The sequence below is a fragment of the Telmatherina bonti genome (assembly GCF_933228915.1).
Source record: "Telmatherina bonti genome assembly, chromosome: 14".
In the NCBI taxonomy this organism is placed as follows: domain Eukaryota; kingdom Metazoa; phylum Chordata; class Actinopteri; order Atheriniformes; family Telmatherinidae; genus Telmatherina; species Telmatherina bonti.
In genome coordinates, this window is record NC_136612.1 from 22,811,109 (window position 1) to 22,833,576 (window position 22,468).

The 22,468-nt window shown below is 38.9% G+C and overlaps 1 protein-coding gene across 1 annotated transcript in view; it reads right to left on the bottom strand.

Moving 5' to 3' along the window:
* The window catches only part of coro7 (coronin 7), a 103,387-nt gene that overhangs the window by 49,693 nt on the left and 31,226 nt on the right, over positions 1-22,468 (bottom strand). Inside the window, exons 8-9 of the mRNA XM_079253335.1 lie at positions 22,314-22,397; positions 21,235-21,317 (exon numbers count right to left, since the gene is read on the bottom strand). Coding sequence (XP_079109461.1) covers positions 21,235-21,317; positions 22,314-22,397 — 167 coding nt within the window. The remainder of the gene's footprint in view (positions 1-21,234; positions 21,318-22,313; positions 22,398-22,468) is intronic.

Genomic DNA, 22,468 nt, shown 5'->3' on the forward strand with positions numbered 1-22,468 from the left:
CAACAACTCTCTCTATAGGGAAACACACCAAAGAGATATGTGAATACCTGTCAGCTCACAGTTGAAATTTTCATGCCAGCAAATGCCTTTAGATCATACGATGCAACTGGAATATTTGTCTGTAACATAGAATACATTGAGGATAACCTAAAGTATTTTCGATGTGATTGTTTATTTTTCCCTGTTTATTTTGGGAAACTATTATTTGTTGTCGTTTTTTTTATTCTTTGAACTTATTTGTATAAATGGAAAAAGTTATATTATTAAATGAAAATACAAATGTAAATAATACTGTTTGCCTACTTTGTCCAATCATGGCAGGGGAGTTCAGAAAAGACTAATGCACATAGGTACAAAGACAAGCATATAAAAAGTTGAATTAGGTATGGGACTTTTCGCAGAAAATGGAACATTTGTCAGAGCACATTTTCCTGGTATATCAATTACACTGCCCATGGAAGAACTTAGCTAATAATTTAGCAACATTTTCCAATATAAAGCTTCAAATATATGGACATTTCCATCAACATTACACAAGTCCAAATCCACACCTACGCATGTGTATATTTTTGTAAAGTTTTTTTTTAATAGTTCTACAGTGACTACAATCTACATGGAGATTAACATGTGCAAACACTGGCTAACTTGCAATGTTTTGGAGCTACATGCAATTGAATAAATTCAAGACTTTAAAAAACATTATGATGAAACACAATGTTATGCTTCTTGATAATACCGAGCAGATTTAATACCTCTAAATTATAGAAGAGACAGTAAAACAGCCCCTTCTATAACTTACTTAAAAAATGTTAATGTCCGAAATTTACATACACTTTGCATCTATATAGATTATTTACTTGTTACATCTAAGACAATCAAGGATTGTAGTGGATATTTTTCTTTAAAAGGAGCCAAAACAACAAAAAGCACTGTTAAAAGTCAGATGTGCTTAAAGTGGAACTATTATGTGCATTTCAGGCTAATTTATTTTTATTTCTGAGACCAGAAGGGCTGGGATTGATCGAGTTATTGTCACAAATCACTTTATTTACTTCAGACCAACCTTCTCCGTAGGCTGTCAGATCAGCCTGCGGGCAAAACGAGTGGATTGAGACTCTTCCACATTAAGCCCCGCCTCCCGCCACTGCACTACATCAGGAGCGCACACCACACCTGCTTTCGCCGTCATTGTAACGTCTCATAAACAGATGGATTAGGCTAATATGAACTCAATTTTAAAAAAAACAAAAAACAAAATACAATGTCAACACATAGCACACAGCCCTACATGTTGGAACCTGAATCAGACCCTGAAAACAAAGTGGAAAACAGCAACCCACAGCAAGGAATGCAGCAGGATGTTTCTCTTTGGTAAACTCACCAGCCATTATGATAAAAGCCGAATACCTTACCTTAGTAGATCAGTAGGAAAGATCATGGGAATATCACTGACTTATGTAAAATTGAATCTTGCAGGTGGTATTTCACAAGGAAGTTGTGACAATGATATCCAAAGCCATACTCTTGACTTCATAGTGTGCATATTCTACAAAATAATTACACCGTTTTTCCAATAGTGCACCACCACCTAGAACAACTTAAGACTGCTTTATGTTTACTAACAAGGGGTCTCAGACATGTTCCTCATCAGCAGTGAGCTGGAGGCAAAATGGAAATAAAAAATATAATTAAAAACACTCAGATTAAGGTAGTATGAGGACTTAAACTATTGTGAATGACTCACTGCTCTAAGCCAAATGAGGGTTGTTTGTAAACCTACATAATAAACAGGCTGACCACCTGTGTGTTTTATAGGCAGGATGCTGGTAGGGGATCGATGCAGGATGCACACACACACACAAAGTTTGAATATGTTGGCCCCTAGCTTGAAGCTTTTGTTTAATAACCTACACTTATAATGCAAACTCTTAAAACAGCATCACTGCTCTCATGCAGGCACAATTATTTCAGTTTTCCTGTCATGGAATCCCGGGAAAAAAATGCACCTACCTTACTTTCACGCATGTTTGAAACTGATATAACCTTTGTGATTCAGGATGATTATTATTATTAATGATTATTGAAATGAAATACTTTTTTTTTTTTCACTTAATTCAGTAAGAAAGTATACAGTATCAGATGAAAATAAAGACGCAAAGATGGTGTTAGAGTAGTGACTGCATTGGACAGAGTATATGCTTGTTTCTGTCCTTCAACATGGGCAGGAATCTCAAAATGTTAATGTACAGTGTGGCACAAAAAGGAAGACCGAAGAGTGTATGCGTGTCTCCATCTGTCTATTACCTTTTTCTTTCATAGAACAATTCTTCTTTTTTTCTCTCCTGCCTTTAGGAAAAACCTGGCCCCTAAGAGCCAACTCTGAAGTTCACATTAGGTCTGTACAACTCAATGGCTCCCATTATTGTTTCAATGACATTTTGCTCAATTTCAACTGAAGGGGAAAAAACCCTGGAAATACTTGAAAATTACTTGGATTGTGTTTTTGTTCTTAGGTTTATTAAAAGCAAGTGCACCTTTCAGTCTCAATCTAAAAATACTTTACCCCTTTTTTTAGCACCTTTTTCATCAGACTTTGGGACCCAATAGAACTTTGGGTAAGTTTGAAGCACTTCTCCTGCATCACCAAAGATTATTTATGCTATGCACATGGGGGGAGAAGTAGAAAATTATTCTACAAAAACAAACTTAAATGCTACGCTAAACTTTTTAAAAACTAAAAAAGAAAAAGCACAACTGAACAATACCCACTAAAAAACTATTAGTCAACAATTTATTATTGAAGCAAGACTTGTACAATTTTTATTAGAAAAAATCTAAAAAACGAATCACTTATTTTACTATCCGACACAGATTATTTGTGTCATTCTTAAGCTATATTTTGTTTCTGTGTTGCTCTGTGCTAAAAAAAAATAGAACTATGGCAAAACAGAGTAAAAGAGAGGGGAGGAAAGAAGAGCTGAGTAGAGAAAACACACCACCACTTTGTTTTTGGAACCAGATTTTCTGGCTCCAGCTTTTGGCCCTCCCCTACAGTGCTCGGCCAAAACTCTCCTGCCACACATTCTACCATCTCTCTGTCTAAATCTTTCTGAAATACTAATAACAGATGAAGGGTGGTGTGCCACCGGTTACTCTCATGCCATACAGCTGCCAGTCTGTCCCAGCAGATGGCCTAGATGCTGCTCCAGCAAAAAGCAGTGAGGAGGGAAAGATGAGAAGTCACAAAGAAAGGAAAAACAGGAAAAGAAAGCAGTGGAAGAATTTGACTTTGGTTAGTTCCTGGCAACATGCATTAACAGGCACACATGCAATTCATTTCACGTGCTGTTCGGAAGATTATTAGATATAAAAACAAATCAAGTGCAGATACTTTATTCCATGCGAGGCTTTTCATTTGTGTCTTTTTCAGTCATCTCTCCTCATTGTAAATTGAAGACGGATCTCCTTTCCCGTCATTTTTACTGGAAATGGACATTGCTGGAAGGTATGTAACATATAACAGAAGTAAATCATGGACCTAAATTTGTATCAGTATAGGTCTGTGCATAGCTGTGCTGCACCCTGACCGACATGGGGCCTCATTCATAAATTAGGACCTCTTGCAGCATACTTGGTTTGTCTCTATAACCTTTGGTATTGTACAGATATCAGCGGAGAACATGTTTAAAATTGTTCTTACTTTTCAGTTACCATCAGCTTAGCCACTGGTTGTAAATGTTTAAAAAAATAACCTTTTAGCACAAATCATGATGAATACTACAATCTAAAACTTACTCTAATTTCTGATTAAGTTTATAAACATGTTGTATAATCACCGACCAATAAATACATTTGAGTAAATGGACTGTTCAATATCACCAAATACTTAGCGGTATTAATTAATCAAAGAGTTAAATAAGTATTTAGACTTTGGAAAACCCAAAAATATTCATTTAAATGTTTCCATAACCCAAAGAAACAGACTTATGTTCACAAGTGACAAGTTCAGAGCTGGCAAAAACAAATTTGGTGCAACTTTTTTGTTACTGGAGTTCATGTGAACAAGTCTAAACACGGTCATCTAAACCTCAGTAAGGACCAAACAACTGAAACACAAACCCCTAAAAAGTAAGGCCTGCTTCATAACAACCACTGACATGGTTCAACAGAAATATGAATGAAGCATGGGCCAAAAACCTCAAAAGATACTCATTTCAAGTTTACTGATTTCTTGAAAACATAGGTGCCGTGCTGCTTATCATAATTTGTGCAGACATCAGAATCACCATTTCTTTGGAGCCTACATTCATCTGCATGCTCTAATACAGGAAGTATTGGCCACAGCTTTAATATTAACAACAGTTCTTCACAACACCATACTTGAATCCAATAACTGATCTGCTTCTGCCTGGACCAGATAAAAACAAACTTAAACAGTTCTGAAGTTGTTTTTAATGTACTCATTTATAGAGGCCATAAGGAATTACATCAAATTAAAGAGTGCAATGTTAAAATGTGAGGAAAGAGGAGGGGAGGGGCGATGTTGCTGCCAGAGTTCAAGCAGGGTCACATGCACTTATTACTCCTCTTTGGAAACATATGGATGGCAGGCACCGAATGTGTCAGCTGTGGAGGTGTGTGAGACTGTGTGTTTAAATGTCTGTGTGAATTTGTATGTGTACAGACAATGATGGGGGGGGGGGGGGGGGGGGGGGGGGGGGGGGGGGGGGGGAGGAACACCTAAACAGAAACGCCTGCCACACTTGGGAAGCAGCTTAAGCATGCATCTCATTTCAAAGGAATGGAGAGATGGTGGGTGGGTGGAATTTTATTTATTCAGGAAAGTATAAGCAAATGAGTAATCTGTTATTAATGAAAGGGAGTAGAGGCTGTAGATGGTGTAGGGGTGGTTATAGAGGGACAGAAGAGTCCAGAAGGGTTTAAGATACTACTGCACACTGGTTAAAGCTGTTTGGTAATCAAGCATGCCAGAAGAATAAAATCTAAGTGCGTCAGTCTTGGATCTTGCAGGCTTTGCAAGGTTGGCCGGAGAAACTGCTAGCTTAAGCACAGAGCTATCGTTTAAACTCATCAAATCTAGTGTTGTTGACGAAGGACACAGATTTTCTATCTCTCTTTTCCCAAAATTAAAAACATGTGTAACCGTTTGAACATAAAACTTCAAACTGGATAAGGAAAGAAACTAAATGTGTAGTAAGATGCTATTTGATGTCAGTCTTACTAAACCAGGCCAGGTAGAACACTTTGCATGGTTTGTGTCAGAGCAGCTGTGATGCACGTTGGGCTGAGAAAATGTTCATTCACCAGGTGTGATCAGAAACCCCAAAGGGGCAAGTGGAGTTGACTTTGAAGGATCAGCTGGGAACTGTTAGGAGTTACACCTCATCCACAAAGTTAACCTGATGATGTTTTATATAAAACTTGATTAACTGAGACAGGACTGATTGTCATGCAGAACTGTCTTCATTCGTGTGTACAAAAACAGTTTTATAAAACCAATGAAAACATATTTTCACAGGCTGACCTGTTACAAACCTGAATCTTTTTACAACTCCTATTCCACTGGGGCATTGTGTAAAACGTAAATAACATAAATAAAAACAGAATACAATGATTTGCAAACCCTTTTTAACCTATTTTCAGTTGACTTCATTACATAGACAAGATATTTAATGTTTAAACAGATAAACTAATGATTTTTTTTGCAAATTCATTCATATTTAATTTAACGCCTGCACAATGTTCCAAAAAAGCTGGGACAGGGGCATGTTTACAACTAAGTTACATCACCTTTCCTTTGAACAACACTTAATAAGCATTTCGGAACTGAAGATACTGTTGAAGCTTTGTAAGTGGAATTCTTTCCCATTGTTGCTTGATGTAAAACTTGCTAAACAATCCTGGGTCTGGACTGCAGACAGGCCAGTCTAGTACACACACTCTTACTACAAAGCCATGCTACTGTAACACATGCAGAATGTGGCTTGGCAATAGTCTTGCTGAAATAAGCAGGGACGCTCCTGAAAAAGACGTTGCTTGGATGGCAGTATTCTTGCCTGTTGTTTGCAGAGATTTCTCTAGAATCTCTGAATCTTTTGATGACATTGTGGATTGTAGGTGTTGAAATTTCTTTTGAGCGTTCTTTAACTTTCCGAATCGTTTGTTGTCCCATTTTGAACATGTACTATGGATAATTCAGTAAAAAAAAAAAAAAAAAAAACATAAAAGGAAGTGAGGAAAAGAAGGAAAGAAAATAACAGAGAAAGACATAAGAGAAGAGTAAACTTTAGTTTGAGTTTTCCTGGCTGCAGAGAGCTCAGAGTACAGGTAAGATAAAAGAGGGATGCCAAATTTGCCATTGTTAGGGGGTAAATTGCTGAGAAAGTCTTCCAAAGTTTAGCAGTGCTTCTTTAAAAACATCCAAGTTAGCTGAACTGTGCGTGTTACCTCTTGAAACTAGAGGACAAACAAACTGGACACACTGACTTATTAAAAGGACCCGAGAGTCTGTGTTCTAATGTAGTGATTATGAGTATTATTAGTCACTGCAAGGGGCCACAGTTTGCTTGGCAGAGTCCCCGGCAGACTCCCCAAAAGTAATTAAAACAATTTTACTCAGCACTTTACTGCATCTCACTGGATCAGCAGAACTTCTGCAAACCCAGCAGAAGAAAGATACAAGATACACAACATTTCAGATGCCAAGTAATTTAAAAAAAAAAAAAAAAACGTGATCAATGGTTGTTTGTAATATGCTGCCACAAAAAAATAATGCAAGATTAAGTTCAAGTCAGGTGAGTCTGGTGCATTTATTTAACTGCAACCACTTACTGCTGTTTCACACCTCAAATTATTGCTAAATGCTCAGAATATGGTTTAAAAAAAAAGCCAAGGAAATAAAACTACGGCGGCATTAAGTCTTTTAAATCTCGATCAAAATATTTAATAAGAGCCACATGCAACATCTGCACCGTGCATGGATCTGATCTAGAATGGAGTCAAAGAGTCATGTGATGCAAACGGGCCCAAATTACAACCCAAACCTCCCACATCAACAACTAATACGGTCCCTCGTCTACTTAATATACATTTTGCCTTTCAACAGGACAGAAAAGCAATAACAGTGCGTGGTTTTACTTGGAAATCATCTTCATGCCTTTCTTATCTCTTTTGACTTCTTTCTCATTCTTCCATTTGTTCTTTTTACACACAAGCAGAAACATTATTTTAACCTATTGTGTTTGTATCAAAACCTGCACTGTGAATATACAGAAGTAGAAGTGTAATGCCCATTACTTGGTAGTAGCACGCTGACAAACCTCTCTAAAGCTTTGAGGTCAGACATTCAGACCCTTGTTACATCCTTTAAGACTCCAGCAGACATTCATCAAACGTTCCTGTGTACACATTGTGCATAACTTTCAAACTCTGCTTGCATCACAGACGCGCTATGTATACACATCTGCAGATTCCACATTGTTTGTGGCTGGAGCTCCTGTGTAATCTCAAATGGAGATGACATGCTCTATCGTGGGTGGGCATATTACACGCATAGACAAGTGAAAAGAGAAAACAGATTCTACTCAATTTATTAGCTCTAACAATATCAGTGCAAACATGTAGCTGGAAACAAAATAAAGCCACCTTCATGTAATGCTGCGTAGAGGCTGACACTTTGGTGAAAAATCATTTCCACACCATGTTTGGGTGTGTGTGTATGCATGTGCAGGGAGTGGAGGGTGGCGACAGGCACAGATTATGATCATGTAAGACTTTTCATCACAGAAAGCACTCAGTGTGCTTGACACCATCTGACAGAATGGAGAACTCTCCCCACATATTTAGGTGGCCAAAACGTTCTACAATTAAATGAAGACAAACCTGAGATTATTCTGTTTGGGAGCAAAGAGAAAAGGGTCAGCATTTATATACACGTTGGCTCTCAAAACTCTTAAAATCACTGACCAAGTTTGAAACCATAAGATCTGACTTTCAACAGCCACATCAAAACAGTCGCCAAGGCAGACTTTTACAAACATCAACAGAATTAAAAATGTTTGTCCCCCAAAAAGACCAGAAGAAACTTGTCCATGTGTTCATCTCTAGTAGACTTGCTTTTCTTATCTCTTTTGACTTGCTTTTTATTGTTCCATTTGTTCTGTTCCCAAACTGCACAGGATAGACTGTATTGAAGTGATGTTTTTTTTTTTAAAAGGACCTCCCAAAAAGGCCATAAGCAGCAGCAGCTCATCCAGAATGCTGCTGCAAGAGTTTTAACCACAAGTAAGAGACCTGAACATGTCACAACAGTTTAAAGACCTTTACACTGGCTTCCAGTCAGTCACAGAATATATTCTAAAATCCCACAGAAAGTGTACCAATCACAGAAGGGTTTAGACCCAGAAAACATTGGAGATATGTTCAAAGAATGTAAACATAGCAGGGATCTTGGATCCAAGGACTCAGGTCAGATAGTCCAGGCCAGAGTCCATACTAAACACGGAGAGGCAGTATTTAGCTGTTATGCTGTAAGCAAGTGGAACAAACTGCCATTGGAAATGAAACTTTCACCAAATATCAACATTATCTTCTACATGAAATGTGTTGCACTGTTAAACTTGCCCTGCTTAAATGCCACAAGTTCTGTGAGTCTACATGAACAGGTTACTGTTATATTACACAAATCAGCGAAAATGTTATTTGCAAGGATAACTGCGAGAGGGATAACCAGTTTAACTTGAGCGTGCTGTGTTAATGTGCTCTGGTAAAAAGGTTGATTTAAATAATCCACTTCATCTACACTAATTCCATTTCCTCCAAACACACATTCATGTCCAGCCCAAACACAAATGCTCACTGGCAGAACACAATGGCCATCTCACATCATACAGCTGCCAAAAGGCCGAAGCTGGCTGAACTCTGATCTTTATCTGCGCCATCAACCTCTGACCAACAAACACCTGTTTGTTTCTAACTACAAATATCTCTCAGCGGAAATGGTGCATTTCAAACTGACTTATTACACTGAAACACAGAAAACGCTGATCTGTTAATCCTGTCTGCAGGGAGGGTCTGGACAGTCACAGGTGTTGGGGTGCTAATTAGTAGTGACACGGCCAATGAGTAGCAGACCAGGAAAAGGCGGATTTTTAAAGCCTGTTGCCTGGTAATTAGAGAGCTGGTTAACATATCCTGACCAGTCAGAGCCAAACAAGGACACACACAAGTACATTCTAGTGTGTGTATGGCCACTTGTAAATACATTTGTCTCTGAGGTCAACACTGACATGATAAACATAAACTGCATTTGGTAACAAGATAAATCACATTAATGGCCATCATTAAATACTATGTTTAAATCTGTAATTATAACCAAAATAGAAAAAGTTCCCCAAACTTTTTACCCACAAGTTCATTCAACCTGATGCCATATGTGAGATTGAAATGGTTACTAACCCAATTCAATGAGTCTTGGACACATTGTTAAGTGCAGATAGAAGAGACTGTCTGAATTGAATTCTCTAGTGTATAGGGGCTGTTTTGATGCTAAATATTAATCATGTTGATCATTGCACATTCCGGCATAATTAAAAATACAGGGTAATAAATAAAAATTAGGCTCTTAGTTTATATATATTGAAACATATCTTTTAAACCCATTTTCCATTATTCAAAGTAAGTACTAACTCAATGGCTCAAATGACTTGTAGAACAACACATGGCTCAGTACTGAGTCCCTTTCTGATTGTGTTGAATTTGAAATCTTACTGCTTTACAAAGCCTTAGACAACCAGTCAAAGCTTGGCTGAAACTGGATCATAAAAAAAAAACAGGGCACCAGCAAATATCCAGCAGAAAGTCTAAAAAGAAAAACAAAAGAGCAAACAAAAAGGAAGAGAGAATCAAGGAGCTCCAACGGCCCAGTCAGTTAAAATCTAAATCTCAACCTTATTAAAATGCTGCTGGTGAAACTTTCATCGATCTTAGCATAACCCCCTGGTGGAAAAACTCCAATGAACTGAAGTTGTAAACAAAGTAGGTCAAAATTGAAAAGATACACTTTAATGTAAGTAGAAGAGGATCTAAGTGCTGTGAACAGTTTACTGCTGTGAAGGGCTATCTCCAGTTAATGAGCATTCATCTTAAACTTGAGGACTTACTGTATACGGTCAATTATAGGTTGTAATTTACAATATATCAAATTATATTTTAGCAGCTGAAACATGGAAAACTTCAATCTGTCTTTTAAGTTCAGCCTAAGCTCTCCACTGCCTCAATATGTGGACCTACAGTTACAGCAAACCTCCGTCCAGTCTAACCAGCTTCTTCCAATGCACAGGGCCTATCCAGGGTCTGCAGGCGGATATCTTGGTATGAGTAGGGTGGTTCCATGCTCTCTGTAGCACAGTGAGAAACTCACTACGACACAAAAGAAATATAAACAGGGACAGCATGGCAGGCTGACGCCGCGTGCCTGTTTGGGTGCCTGCCAGCCTGGGTTGTGGCCTGGAGATGTAGGTTCTGTAGCAGAGTACCCATAGGCCTCTCAAGTCAAAGGGTTCATTTCAGTGGAAAGTCTGCATCAGCCCGCACAGAACCCACAGGCTCTAAGAGAAGGTAGCGATTCACTAGACCCCTCTCCTACCGATGCAGCCATCTATTCCCAGGCAACCACAAACTAAATGTATCCTGCATGCGTGGTTGAAAATAGCACAACTGTGAAGAGTAAGACAGGGTAGGGGAAGCAGAAGGCACTATAAAAGGATAAAAGTAGCAGGATGAAATGAAGGAGTGAGAGGCAATGAAAGGACTAATTAGCACTGAAATGTTTACAGCATTCTTGAAGAGGGAAATAACTTGAAGAAATAAAGAAATTAATATTGAGTGAGATAAGTAGCTACCATAGAAGAAAAGAAAGAATTGATGACATTAAAGGGGATCTAAAAGGATGAGGAGGGGGGGTCTCTTTCACTCACTCTCTCTCTACTTCAACCACTACATATTTTCCCTCATAAGGGATATAATTTACACAAACCCACTAAAGGTCAGGAGCGGAGTGTGTGCAGTGCCAACTCCATTTCAGCAGGCATAATATATTTTTCCCTCCTTCCTTTCCATCTGTGTGTCACTACTCTGTTCTCCTTCTGTCTCCAATTGCATCCCACTTACTTTTTTCCCCCCCTTTTGCCAGTACCTGCAGATCTTAAGTTAGGAGAAGCTCACAAGGGTTCATGAAGGATATATAAATGTCTTAACGTTTTAAATCTTTGTTCCCCCTCACACTGTGGAAGCCAGTGGTATTCTACAATACTATTAACTTTCCAAACATATATGTGAACAATATATTTTTATAATAACAAGTATGGTCAAATTAGAAAAAATGTGAATGTGTTAAAGAACTTTTAAAATGTAAGATGATTACTTTAAATCAGACATAAAACAAATTTTAAAACAGCTCACCATAATCCCAAACCCTATGGAAACAGTAAAAACGCTTTTGCCCTCATGTATAACGTAACCCCCCCCCCCCCCCCCCCCCCAACCCCCATCTCCAATCATTAAACTAATGGCACCTGAAAACCAGGGAATGCAAGTAGTGGAGGATCAAACAGGCTTTATAAAAATCTAATTCTCAGTCCAAAGTCAGATTCCACTCGAATAAAAACACTGTACAGGAGCATCAACACACCTTTTAAATAACATGAATATTCTGTTATTCTGTTTTGTTGAATCACCAAAGTATATTGTGTAAGAAAATGCTGGTACTTTTTCCTTCTGGGTACACATCACCTACAAACCTAAAGAATACAAAATAAAGACTGCTGTAGCTACTGAGTGTGGAAAAGTTTTAAAGTATTGACAGGCTGAATTCACTTTATTTTATGGCTCTGTGTTGGTTTGCACAATGGCTAACTCTTAGATGACCATGGAGACAGTGAACAGCCTGTCAGCTTACAGCTGTGAGCCCCCACAGCTTCAGAGCTCCAATGGACCGTGGATGCACTATGATGATGGCTCGGATGTGTGGAAACAGTTAAGAACAACACAGCCCTGCTCAGTGTGAGTGTGGATGTATATTTCTTGCTTGAGCTTCTTCAGTCCAGTGCTACTGAAAGGTTTGCTCCCTCAGAACACTTCACAGGTGGGTCAAAGTGAAAGAACCAGCAGCTCCACCAGCTTTGTCCCTTTAGACTGTGAATAGTATGTGGTCTCTGCAATATATATATTTTTTTCTTAAGATGGGCCTCTTTCATTCTCTAAGATTGGCATGTGGTAAAACATGCTTGTCTGTCTCTGTAAAGGAGATACACTTTTGTGATCACCCAAAGGGTCAATTCACACAGCTGGCACATAAAGAAACCACTAGAGAGGAACATCAGATGGATGCACGAATATTCAGGGACAAAACTTGAGCAGGCACATCCCCTTTAAAAAAATGTCATGTTATGTTAGTGTCATGTCAGTAGAAGAGTTCCTGGTTTGGAAAGGAGTTAAAGGGGTATATATATATATATATATATATATATATATATATATATATATATATATATATATATATATATATATATATATATATATATATATATATATATATATATATATAATATAACTAAAAGTCAGAACCAATAACTATAATCAGCTAAAACAGACTCACTTGAGCTGAACTTAAAAACAACAGAATGAAAAAGAAAACAAAGAAGTGGAACTGAAACTGTTTGTTTTAAAGCAACTATCTTGTTAAAGTATCGTCTACGTGTATGCAGCGCTTGACTGCATGGCTGAAAAGAGATATAGACGACTAGGACTGTTGATCCATCTGACAGATACTGCTGATTGATGATGAATGGTGTTTGGCAATGGTTTGCATTTTACTGACAAAGACAAAGAAATGGCAAACCCGCCCAGGCATGAATATGTGTGGTAGTGCTGCAAATTTTATGTCAACGCACATATGCATGTATCTGACCTGTACAGCTTGCTGGCAGGAAGCTAGCCTTTCCAAATTAGCCCAAGCTGATGTGTAAGCGATGTGTGTTAAACACACACAAACATGACTGAAAAGTTTACTGGCAAAGTTACACTCTTTTTATTTTGGGGATAATGGCATCACAAAATCTCACACCCTGTACTGCCACACACACACACACACACACACACACACACACACACACACACACACACACACACACAGAGACTGTCAGTGGGATGTTGTGAAGGAGATGCTCCATCAACTTTATTGAAATGGCAAAGCCAGAAAAGCATGACTTAACAGTCACCCGTGTAGGTCACCTGCCTGCATCTATGGCTGAAGCAACACTGGCAATTCAATGTTCTTGAGTATCTAAGTGGCAACAAGTTTGAATGAAGTAATTAACATATTAAATTGGTTTTTGAAGTTGATAGTTTACACTTAAAATCATTTCTTGAACCCAAAAAATTACAATGATTGCTTTTTCATCTTCTGTTTTCAAATGAGAAAAGAAAAATGTCCACGAAAAGTCCACATTGGCACAAGAAAAGACTCGCAACTCTCCCACTTGTTCTCAGCTCTTTAGTGCTCAGCCCCTGCTGCCCGACACAAAGTGCCCAAACATAGACTGGCTGACTAATTGACCTTACTAAAATAATGTCAGTGGGTCCCATACAAAGGATTTGTGGTTGAAGTCAGAAGAGAAGTCCATGGTGGTTTCATCTGCAGCACACTAACTAAAGACCAACTGCTTCTCCCCCTGGGGTCCTCCTTTTCTTCTCATTTCTACTTCAGCTTGCTTAGCACAATAGTTAAATTATTTCCTGGCCACCACCACGTCCACAGCCCCCCTACCAATTACATTTTGATGACATTCTTTTAATCTGCTTAACCCAAGAGCACTTGCACAGACTCAGACATGAAACACTGAACAGGAAAACAGAGGGGCTGTGCAGGTGCAGAGCAGCTTTTGTTGTCATAACATTTCCTTAGAGACAAGTGAAATCTGACTTCGATGGATGCTGTACAGTTCTTTCCAAACCATTTCTGTCTGTTGTCCACTTACTGCTCAGCCACATGTGCACACATGTACTTGCATAAGATACACGCACATGTTAACGTAGGTCTTTAACTCTCTGAATCAACACCATTAAACGCCAGGAAGCGTGCACAATGGCAAACACACACAGACGGTGAGCAGCAGCATGCCTTTGCACTTTTCTAGTTAAACTAAGCGTGGCATATTGCTCCCGCCTCACTGACAGTGACACGTCTCCACTGTGTGGGCAGACAAATAGAGCCCACATGAGAAATGACATCAGCCAGGAGCACATGTGCCCCACCTGTTAATAACCAATCAGATGGCTTCTTTATTAAAGAATGTCCTTCTGTTTTCTTGAGTTTCCTTTTCAGTCAGTGGATCTGCCAGTGAGGGGCCGCAGATGACTGGTTTCTATTATGGAAACATTATACGACCATAAAAGAGAATACAATGAGGAGACAATCCACATAGCCTGCTGCCTCTATTAAAAGATAGGAAAAGTCTACTCAATCAAACCCAATTAGAAAAAAAGAAAACACAGAAAATCTTTGGATTTACCATGGTGCCAGATGGGAATATGTTCTTTTGAAGATATTAAACACACCTTACAAATGTGTCAGAAAGTAACAGTTTGATATTTAATGAGATTAGCTATGGAGATTAGAATCGCTGTATTTGGGAGACACTTATTGCTTTGGGAGAAAACAAATAACTGAAATGATATTAAAGTGTTGAATCTAAATGAAATGAACAACAACTCATTTAATGGCTTGTGTTTTTTCCTAACCTAAAGTACAGAAGCAATGAAGCAAACTTCTTTTAATGAGTTATGGATTACATTTCATATTTCAAAATCTTTTGAATTGATAAACCATCAATGTAAAATGTGAAATTACACAGTTTGCCTTGGTCTTATCTGTAACAGAATAACTTAATGCAGTCCATTTATTTTCATTGTCTCTGTACATATGAATTACACGAGCATGTCTTTATTCATCCACATCATGGTCTCTCCCTGTTTCTGCTGGTGTATACTTCCATTATTCTTTGGAAGCTTAGGAGGTGTGCGGTGACAGGCTGCCAATCTGCAGCCGTCCCAGAGGCAGCAACGGAGGCCAGGCTATGGGGAGGGTGTGAGCAGGGTGCAGGGCAAAGGAAACCATCTACTAATGAGAAACACACTTCTCTCTATGCTCAAATCCTATTTTTTCCACAACAGCAGAAAGCTGTGGCAGGCATCCAGGAGGTAAGTGGCGTCCAGAAACAAGGCCTGATTTAAAAACAGGAGCTAAGGCGCGCCATGGTTCCTGATTCTCATGAAAGGGACAATCATGAGCCTTATAAAACCTGTGCTTGCATTGGGGCTGAAAAGGAGGGGGTTAAATTAGAACACATGAAATGGAGATTTCTACAAAGATGGAGTAAAAGTGAACAAAAATAGCAAGGTAAAGAAAAGTGAATTAAGTGAGTTAAGTTTCAAGTAGGCCTGAAAAACAGCATGAAAAATAGGACTTATTATATTGTAGAACAATAGAAGCAGAGCACTGTGGCAAGCCTGCATCTGTGCCTCAACCCACAAAATTCTATCCGTGTGCGATAGATGAGGGCCTGTGTCATTTCTATTAAAGCCCAGAATCTTTTGTCAATCCTGCCATCAGATGATTAGCTACTAGATATCTTACTTCACTCCACAGGGAGACGAGTGCTGATTCAAACTAGAGATGGTGCAAAGTAGTGTGAAGGCTTTTGCCGGGGCAATGATCCCAAATTTTTTTGCAAGCACGTTTTTAATAATGGAGAAAAGACATTTTTCCAGATGTTGGACAAAACAAAAAACAAAAAAAATCTGTGGCTGTTAATGACAAAAAGTAAAGACTGACACCGTCTCAGACTCTAAAAATGAGACAGATTGGAGTAAGGTTTCCAAAAAAAATAAAAAATCCATACAGTTTTGGGTCATTGAGATGTTCTTTACAGCCGAGAACTGTAGGGTATATTTCTGTACAAAAAATCCTCCATTTAGTCTGAATAAAATCATCATCCAAGTAATAAAAAAAAGTTTAAGGAAAGTAAAGGTGGATGGAATAAGAGGGGAAGGAAAGGGGTAGCTGAAGGTGGGGGTGAGAGAGACTATTTTTCCGTCTGTGGCGAGTTCACACAAAAGGGTCCTTCTGATCCCTGGAGTGCTGAGTGCATACCTGCGGGATGAAATCAAAACCCTCTGTGAATTATATTAAATATCCCGTGCCAAACGCTCCACATACTTCCACGTGCCTTTACCAGTTCTGCTCAGTTCTAATGGGTTTTCCTTTTAAAAAAAAACAACAACATTTAATTAGAATCCCAGATCTCAGCACCTTTAAAACCCTTCTCCCCTTTCCATTTTACCTACGAAACAAAGGAGAAGCAGATGAGAGAGGGGACTAATAGCTACAGACAGACGGTTTGAGAGGTGCTAAACTAAGGATGAAGAGAGGATTTGCAGAAAGATAACAGCTGTATTTTTGACAGGATAGTAAGCCTGGAAGAATAAGTCATTTAGATTTCTACCTCATCACATAACTTGAAAGAAGAACAGAAGATTTCTCAGATGAAGAGTTGTGGCACAAAAGAAGGTGGGGATTAACAGATGAGCTCACATAAAAAGCCAATAAAAGCTTACAAAAAGACAATATCTCTATTGAAAAATATATGAGGGGATTTCAAAGCACCCTCCTCTTACTTTTCATCCTCTTTCCTGGTCAAACTCCCCCACTTCTGAATTACAAACTGAAACCCCAAATGACTAACAGATTCCAGACGCCATGTTTTAACTGTCAGAACATTAAGTTCAGGTTCTTTGACAAAGCGTGTGCAGTCACATCTTTAGTCAATACCATCCCCCATGCCTGTCCTGGAGAGGGGGTGAAGCAGCTGCACTCTCAACTTGACCCATAGGATCACCTGAGAATTGTAGCTTTGCATTACCCTCCGCCTAAACTATCATTTTTTAAGCTGCACTTAAAGAATAAAACTTTAGTTTTTTCTTAGAAAGTGAACTCTGAAAGAGGACCAAGGGCAAACTATCTTTCAAACACAGTGGGGTTTTTTTTTTCCTCTTTCTCTTTTCTTTTTTTGGTCTTGTATGGTTAGCTGTGCTGCAGCTGCACCTAATCCCCACAGGAAAGCCTTCATCTGGGACTGATTTTAAAGGGCCTGGGCCAGTGTGGGTGAAAGGGGGAGCTGTTCTGTAAAAGGCTGGGTCTCTTGTGGGGTTCAGACCTCTTCTCAATCCATCTGATTAAAGGGAGTTTGGCTCAATTACACCCATTGAGTGGGCCTTACTTTAAGGCATGACCCATGAACAAAAACACTGAGGAAGAAAAAAAAAAGATTATGGGGAGTCAAAATGGAGCACAAGGACACACATCACGCATCGGGCAATCCCATCCACCCATCACATAGCCTCTTTCCATCTTGTAACAGCTCAGGCTGTCAACAGCGTTTACCTCAGAGGGCAAGTTCTTTGTATAACCTGTGACTGGATTGGGAAAACATTGAGGTCGGCTCTCCAGGGACAATCTTAAGTCCTCTCCAATCAAGATGCGGGATGCTCGTGGGCGCCAGGTGACAGTGATCTGTTTTAATCAACTTCTTGTCAGTAAAAAGACAGAGCAGCAAAGGTTTGTCAAGATGAAAGAGGAGACACATGTGTGTACCAGTTTTTACCTGTGCTTGACAGAAACAGGAAAGCATCGGTAGTGACTGAGGACAATTACATGGGTCACAGCAACAGAAATGTTTTAGGTTAGTGTTTTGTCAAGCAAATTTCTTCCCAAGTGACCCTTGGAAAACTCACTGTCAGCTTTGGGATACAGTTCTAAGCTGGTACACAGGCATACAGTATCAAGAGTTAAACGTGTTAACTTCTGAGTGTGTGAGTAGCTGCTAAAGCTGTAAGGCACAAATAATTATCATGACGTTTCAAGCATTTACACAGCAGGCTGGTTGCAATCATGCCCAGTTGTAAAGTTCACTGATTGCAGTTGGCTTAGAGGCCTAATTAAACTCATTATTATAATTCTGGTTTATGGAGGGAAGAGAATAAAAGAGAGGTTAGTACACAGAAATCCACACTGTTCTCAAATGTCCGGCTCCTTAGCTGGTATGGAAAACAGGCCTGTTGTAATAGTAACCTTTGCACAGTTCAAAACACCCCTCTCTCTCATCATCCCCGATCCCTCGTTTTTTTTCAGTCTCCATTTCAACCCAAACCAAAAAAGTAAACATTTCCCCTCTATACTCTGTCCAAATTATATTCCAGCCACCACTTATGATCTAGGGCCTCTTTGTCTTGTGTCACTCCAAACCCCCCCCCCCAAAAAACAGTCCTACTGAATGTTGTGGACAAGCAAAACTAACCTGATACAACCCAGTTTGTTGCTCCAATTACACACCATGTTTACCGCAGTTTACTTCTAAACAGACAATGTAAAAAGAACAAATTCATCTTTATGTTCACCTCAGGCTGACAAGGAGGAAATGTCTCACTATGTGCATTTCACTGCAAGCTTCCCTGGCAACTTATGAAAAGAGGCATGGTTCAATTTGCTAAAGGCAGAGAAAAATGTAAACAAGTTCTCCTTTTGAATATTGCATGAGGCATTTTTTTATAACTGCTTGGTCATACACAAGAGAAACACACTAATGCAATGCTGAACTAAAGTAAAATTATTCACAGAAAGAATACCAGTAAATAAGCATAAATGAATCAAAACTGTTTCAAAGGGAAACTGAGGACAGTTTGATTTTGGCTGGAACAGCAACTGTATTGCTTCTGCATAAGAAATGACTGCAGCACAGTTCACTGACTGAAAAGACTATGAGTAGCATGAGGTAAAGAATACCCAGACATATATTCACCACTTATCTTATTAAACAGATTAAAGTAGAAATAGGACAAATTAGTAAACGCCTAAAACCGTTTGACCTTGTTCATTACCTACAAACAGCTGGCCCTTTCTGTTATTAGAGATTCCTGATTACAAACTAGACCTAAGAGCTATTTAGCTTAATAAGGGGTTTAGCCTGTGCTTTGACAGTTATGACTAAATAGACACAGTCATTGCATTTTCCCCTCAATTTAACTCCTAAAGCCTTGTTTGTTTTCTAAATGGTTCTGGACGCTTCCCACTACAGAGATTAACAGATAAGAAGGGAGCATTGGGATGTAACAACAGCTTGGGTAAAAAAAAAAAAAAACCAAAAAAAAGGCAGAACAGGACCATGATCAAAGCTACATTTAAGGAAAGAGAGGAGGTGGTGAAAAGAACAGATGGAAAAAATGGAGACAGGGATAAGCAAGTTTACAATGTGCTGATAATAAATGTAAAAAATCTGTAAGAAACATTTTTCACATGAGCCAAATAAGTGAGAAATGGGAGGGAAAAGAAAAAAATGACAGTAGAGGCTAAGGCCTCATCTGTCATTTGATTGCCTGGGATTTTTTTTTGTACATCAGTGGTGGTGTGCGGGCAGTCTGGTTGGGATGACAGATCTTCAACAGACCAGCCTAGCATGATACCAAGACTGAAGTGATTTAAATCTGTACAGCCAATCAAGTGCAGATGGGACAGCACACACCAAAGCAAATAGATTGTCAGAAGGGGAATTTCTGTATTTTAAAAATACGGGTATCAAGATACAGGAGACTATAGGGCTTACATCAATTTCAGGGTTGATACAATTTATTTGGTTCAATTTATTTACTTCGTGAATAAAAAGACATGAGAAAATCTCAACAGTTTGTCCCCACATGAGTGGACCAATCCAGCAGAAATTCTTACCCCATTTCACTTCAAGTTTTCCTATTTTTACTCCAATAAAACAGCACCTACACACACACACAGAGTAAACGTCAACATTCCTCTGTCTAAAGATACACCACAGACGAACTCCAATAAAATTAACCAATTAACAGTACCCTCTGTGGTTTTAGGGGACACCCAAAAGGATTCTTTCTCAACACATGGTATGAATTTCAGCAAGAATATTTCTGCAGTCAGGAGCAACAGTGAAATGTGTGGCTTTGTGTCGCCGTCTTTTTCCATGAAAACATTGATTATATCAAACATTGCCATGACTATGAAAGAGGCACTCAGACAGGCAGCTTCTAATCTCATGAAGGAAATAGAGATGAGGTTGTTATTCTAGACCCTGCAGAGTCAACTCCTAAAAACCCAGAGAAACAAAAAAACAATGGCATTCTCTAGATACTGCCTTCCTTTACTAGTGTTAGGATAATAAAACTATTTACAATGGATGACTTTACACTCACTGATCCAACAACACGTGGGCATACGTTCCAAATGTCTCTGCCACAGAAAAAAGCTGTGTAATCTGTTGTGCAATAACTATTTCAAAGAAACAAAGATACTGGAGTGCTCTGTGCAGCATCCTCACTGCCTTATTTACTGTAATAATAAAGACAATAAATTTGCCTAATCCACCACAGCATGCTGGATGACCTAACAAAGTCTGGTCAGCTCCAGTTTAGAAGGACTTGGCCCGCTAACCTGTTTATAAAAGCACTAAAATGCATGAATTGGATCTGACAAAGGAATCTCCCACCCCCTCCTCCATCCTTCCATTCCTCTTCTCTCCTATCTGGAGTCCAGCCACGCTCCTGCTACCCTCTGGTCCTCAGCAGCCGCGTTTGGAAAAATAAACTGCGCGACTGGAGAAATGACAAGAGCTGGGCTGAGGGGAGAAGTGTCAGTGTGTCTGCTGCTGTTTCCTGACCTTTTGCAGTGGTTATGGACAAAAAGAGCACACACACACGCGCACACACACACAGTCTCTCTTCTGTTGAGACAGGACAGATGTCTGTGTATGTGGGTCTGACCCAAGAAATGGCAGAAATGTAGAGGGACAGTGTCAAAGCTCTGGGAGGTCCACATGCCCGCCCAGGCATACACAACGTGCAGAGGCCCACCACATATCACTCTGTACACATACATGTAACACACAAATAATCACATACCACACATAAATTATACACATATGCTGTCTGCTTTGCACGTCAGATTACACAGAGACACACTTTGTGCTGTAAGACATGAACTCTCACCAACATGCAGACATTAAAGGGCACCAAGGTCAGTGTTTTTAACTGTGTGAGTCTGTTAGAGGCAGAGCAGTTACAAACTGAAGCTGGACTCACCCACTGGAAGTGCCAAGAGACATTGAATGGAGTGAAGAGCTCAGTTTCCTGCTGTCCCAAAGCCTCACCTCACGACTACGCATCTACGCACAAACAAAAATGAGACATTAAGTAACTGTAAACACAGGCAGACTTAGATTCACACAAGGCAAAAGCTTCTTCAGTACAACTCCTCTGCACAGAGCTGGGATCTTCAATAGTTTGTGTCCTCAGGCATCAAACTCAAAGTGAGGAAATATTTGCTTAAATAAATAAATGAATAGAAAAAAAAAAAGATGAGTTTAAACATTAAGTATCTTGCATTTGCAGTGTATTCAGTTGACTATAGCTTAAAACAGATATGAAAATCACTGCATGTTTTTTTGTTTTTTTGTTTTTTTTCCCACATTTTTTCCCAACATCCGAACTGTAATTGGGGTTGTTATAAACAACAAGATTTAATTACTTTTAAATAACTTCATTTATTATTTATTTGATCTTTTACACTGGAAATTGCACTGGAAAGACAGGGAGCAAATGGAATGTGTTTGGTTTAAAGAGAAATTAGATCTATTAAGAAGGAAACGATAACTCTATCAGTGTCAATATCAGCTGCCAGCATCTGATGTACTTTGAAACCTCAATAACCTTAATATTTGCACTGTACCACAAATAGCATGTCTGCCTATTTTCTAAGGTTAAGACAACTTTGGTACTGGATAAAATGAAATTATAGTGCCACAAGTTTTTGGCAGCGTACATAATTCTTCTCCAATGAATGAATGAACAGATGAATCCACATGATCCACATTATTAAAAGCAGATTTTAGATTCTTGGTTGCCTAAAATCATTTTAAGTTATGACATGAAGCTTAAATAATAGAAATTAAAGGGCTAATGAAAACAACTAAGGACAGTAGAAGTTTTTCAAAGCCTAAATTTGCCTAATTTTTATGAAAATCCGGTAAAACAAAGCTTCTTTTTCTGTAACCAAATAAAAGAAAAAATAAATTTTGCTAATTAATTAACAGCCATCCATTCAGAGGGTTGCAGCACACTGATAATTACACACGAACAATCTCTTTTTCTAAGGTTCTCACCATATCAAAGCCAGTGGTCACTAAAAGGTCATCTGTAGCCCACAGGATACGAGAATCCTTGTTGTTCTGGAGGCTCTTGGCACTCTGTGGGACAAATAATTGAGAAAAGGTTATTCAGACAATGCCATTTTACAGTAAGACAGTTTAAACACTTT